The sequence below is a fragment of the Populus euphratica genome, unplaced genomic scaffold (assembly GCF_000495115.2).
Source record: "Populus euphratica unplaced genomic scaffold, PopEup_1.0 scaffold413.1, whole genome shotgun sequence".
In the NCBI taxonomy this organism is placed as follows: Eukaryota; Viridiplantae; Streptophyta; class Magnoliopsida; order Malpighiales; family Salicaceae; genus Populus; species Populus euphratica.
In genome coordinates this window covers 83,652-87,579 of record NW_011500055.1, presented here as the reverse complement: position 1 = coordinate 87,579, position 3,928 = coordinate 83,652, and the positions used below count along the sequence as shown (strand labels likewise).

General features: G+C 28.9%; 2 protein-coding genes across 10 annotated transcripts in view; both read right to left on the bottom strand.

Moving 5' to 3' along the window:
* The window catches only part of LOC105107809 (uncharacterized), a 23,288-nt gene that overhangs the window by 6,191 nt on the left and 13,169 nt on the right, over window positions 1-3,928 (bottom strand). The window contains exon 11 of one of the 7 annotated variants that reach the window (XM_011001858.1): window positions 3,460-3,871. The exons of 5 other annotated variants lie outside the window; for them this stretch is intronic. In XM_011001858.1, coding sequence (XP_011000160.1) covers window positions 3,708-3,871 — 164 coding nt within the window. In that variant the 3' untranslated portion in view covers window positions 3,460-3,707. Of the gene's footprint in view, window positions 1-3,459; window positions 3,882-3,928 lie in introns of those variants that run through there. One more of the 7 variants, XM_011001857.1, reaches the window with a different exon arrangement.
* The window catches only part of LOC105107808 (uncharacterized), a 14,409-nt gene that overhangs the window by 4,189 nt on the left and 6,292 nt on the right, over window positions 1-3,928 (bottom strand). The window contains exons 2-6 of one of the 3 annotated variants that reach the window (XM_011001854.1): window positions 1,071-1,248; window positions 773-838; window positions 449-641; window positions 245-356; window positions 120-170 (exon numbers count right to left, since the gene is read on the bottom strand). In XM_011001854.1, coding sequence (XP_011000156.1) covers window positions 120-170; window positions 245-356; window positions 449-641; window positions 773-838; window positions 1,071-1,089 — 441 coding nt within the window. In that variant the 5' untranslated portion in view covers window positions 1,090-1,248. Of the gene's footprint in view, window positions 1-119; window positions 171-244; window positions 357-448; window positions 644-772; window positions 839-1,070; window positions 1,282-3,928 lie in introns of those variants that run through there. The other 2 variants (XM_011001853.1, XM_011001855.1) reach the window with 2 other exon arrangements.

Genomic DNA, 3,928 nt, shown 5'->3' with positions numbered 1-3,928 from the left:
AATTTAATACGAGGTTTAATTAACACAAGGATTAAATTGACGAATTGAGAATAACACGTACAGCGCTGTATATATATATATATATATATTGAAACACAGAAGTTCGCATGTTGGCTTACAGTTTCCAAACAATGTAGTAGGGCCAGTTGATCGCTGGATAGATTACCATACTGGAAGCTCAAGAAAAGTATTTTGTAAGTACAAACAAACTCCATTTTTAAACAGTGGAGAGCAAATCAAGTACCTTCTCAAGTCTTGTGTCTGCCCATTTCAAGAGTGACACGATATGTTTTCCACTCTCGATGTTTACGGATGGAACTGGACCCATTTTTTGGATATCAGACTGGGTCGTTTGCCTGCAAAACGTTCACACTTCAAGTGAATAAAAGAGCTCGCATCTCACAGAACAATCACATGAAAACATGGATCATATCTACAAGACACAAACCATAGTAACTCAGCCGCAATTATACTGTCTGCTAGGATTCGTCTGGTCCGAAAACCTCTGTAGTGTTTTTGAATCCTAATTGCGGCAGCTTTACTGACTGCTAGGATTCGTCTGGCCCGAAAACCTTTATAGGATTCTTGAATAGTTGGGGCGGCGTGATCTCTTTCAGGGCTGTGGCTCCAGGAATAAGTCGCTGTTTTTGAGAGGAGGAATGCCCGTTATGCTTTTTGTTAGACAACTGAATTTACCGCTAATAAAAATTATTTGGCAAGCGTGTGTGTTGCTGATTTTCTTGAGAGTAAAATACATAAACGAAGAATTTACCGTTAATTTCTGCTTCTTTTTGGGAGCTGCTTGTATCATTGACGATTGAAGTACTGTCTACAGTTTCTGCATCATCAGAAATCAACAATAAATGGATATAAGATAGATATAACAAAAATTGTCAAAACTGTGTGTGTGTGTGTGTGTGTTATTTGGATAATATATAGCCCGTCGTTGCCAAAAACGTATTGAGGTAGCTAGATCCATCTCCAACAGGAAAGCAGAAAACAGCCAAGACATCATCATATTTTTCTTTATTTGAGAATCTGAATCTTATTTGAAATGGAAAGGAAAGAACCAGATGCAACGCTCTCCATGTCTTCTTTTCTCTTCCCTTAGCAACCTAAACTTTTGGAAAGTGAGGAGTCATGCCGACCCAGTTTATTATGAAGGCTCAACTTTTACCACCCAGAAATAAATAATGCAGAAGGAAAGAGCTGCGAAAGAACGCGTAACCATAGAAAATTTTACGAGCCCTTCAAAGTCAAAAAGGACTGGCCTTTCACGGACCACATTTATACTGGAAAAATAATCAAAACGAAAGGAAAGAATCCAGCAATTCATGTCACTTATGAAGAAAAAAAGTAGTGCAAGAAGACTAGCACAGTGGAGGACAATTACAAGATAGGAAGTCAATGAATAAAAAAAGACTGGACTTTAACCAGCCCGAAATTGAAATAATAAACAAAACGGAAAGAAAGAGTTGATTGTTGGATATAGTTTAATTAGTAGGTTTTGGGTTTATTTTTAAAAAATTATTAATTTGAGTTTTATAAATTCTAAAGTAATTTAAAGTTTATATAATTATTAATTTTAAAATTTTAAAAATTAATTGAAATACAAATAAATTATTTTAAATATTTACAATTAAAAAAATAATGGAAAGAAAGAAGAATGTAAGAAGACTGACACAGTGAAGGACGAGTATAAGCAAACACGTGTAAAATAAGACTGCCTTTTACCGATTGAAAATTGAAAGAACAATAACAAGACGACGATGGGGACGCACACCTGTTGATCAGAGAACTTTTGGTCACGTGGTCACCAAGCGGTGACTTCACAGATAAGGCGTGGTGTTTATGATTGCTGCTTTGTCACGCAAGACATATGCTGAATATTTGGCTGTTTTGCTGCGGATTAGATTTAAAAAAAAAATTATTTTTACAAGTTTTTTCAATATATTTTTAAAATTAAAAAAATTTCAATAAAAATAAAAATTTTACATACTTACATATATATATATATATATATATATATAAAATCAAATAAATTAAGAATTATTTGTATTAATAAATAAAAAACCATAAATAATAACTAAAAATACAATTAAAAAAATAAAAGATAGGCATAAATCAATATATTTAATCTTACAAAACCAGATATTTATGTGGTTATATTTACTAAAAACATTTATTAAAATAATATTTTTATTCAATCAAATTATAATAGAAATAAAGACACAAATTAAATTAATTAAATAAAATAAAATAACACTATTCAAGGCCGCACAATGTACATATTATAAATATTATCTAAAAATAAAAAATATTTTTAAAAATAAAATTTATCTATATAAAAAAAACAATTACAGATGAATAAAAGAAACTCTTTACAATTTAAATGCATAACAAAAAAAATACATGTGATTTAAAATATGATCTCTAAACAAAATGAAAGAGAAAAAGAGTATTAATCCACATATAAATAAAAAAATAAGGAAAAACAAAATAAGAAAAGCATTAATATAATAAAAGAAGAAAAATTATTATTCAATGTTGCATATATTAAAAATATTATATAAAAAAATATTATATTTTTAAAAATAAAAATCAGCAATACAAAAGATAAAAAAAAGTTATATACAATTCTTCAAAATTTATATGTATAACCCAAAAAAATATTTGTTATTTAAAAGAAGTTCTCTAAACAAAATCAAATCTAACAGATAAAAAAATTAAAGATGATAAAATTAAAATAATTATAATTATAATTTCATAAATTATTTCAAATAAACTAAAAACAACCTAAAGAATAACGATCAAATTTGATAAATAAAAAATTTTAATTAAAAAAATAATAAGAGAGATGCAAATAATAATCATAAAAATAAAGATTAGAGTTAATATAAAAATAAAATTTTAAAAGATGAAATTAAAAAAAAAGATTCAAAACAAAATATATAGCAATCAAAAGTTTGAATATCAAATTTGATATAATTAACAAATAATATAACATTTTAAATTTTTTTTGAAAATATTTTCTATCCAAAATTTAAAAAAAAACACTTTCTTAATTTTTTTTATAAAAAAAATAGATTGTAAAAATTTACTTTTCAGAAAACAAATGAGGCTTTAATTTGGTGTATCTTTTTAAAATGCATTTTAATTAAAAAATTATTAAAATAATATATATTTTTATATATTTTCTCCCAAATGTTTTGCATGATTTTTTTATGTAGTTTCAGCGTATCTTTTTAAAATCTATAATTTAGTGTTTGCTTTGGATGACTTTAATGTATTTTCTGCCAAATGTTTTGGTTTCCCATTTTGAAGGTGTTTTTGAACATATGAATCAAGAAGCAGCTGAGGGAGATAAAGGTATGTTACCTGATTGCCACCCTCAATTGTACTTTCATCAATCTATGCTAAAAATTGGTGTTGTGAGTCAAGATTTGACATTGCAAAATGGAATACAGAGATGAAAGACATCACGTAAATAAGGAATGCACATTACACGGGCCTTCTTCTCCCTCCAGGTCATGAATGGGAAGGCCGAAAGTGTCATTTTATATAAACCTCTCTACTACACTCTAGGACGAACCACCAAGCAAAAACCTTGGAACGAAATAGAAAACAGAAGAAAGAAAATCTCAGCGCATACAAATGTCCACATTATTTGCTTTTCTCCGAAACCTTAACTAGGATGAAACTCATGGCTATCGTCGTCCAAAACTGAGACACAACAAACAAAAAGCGAAGATTATAGGGTAAACAGAAAACTGGGTGGGAATGTTTTGGTCTCGAGACAAATAATAGTAGGCAATTATTGCAATAACACATTGAGAGGCGGAGAGAAGCAATTCCACAACGTGAACAGGATTTCCAAAAGGCTTGTTAGATGGAGCTTGATGATAAAACCAAGGTATCCAGCCCTTCC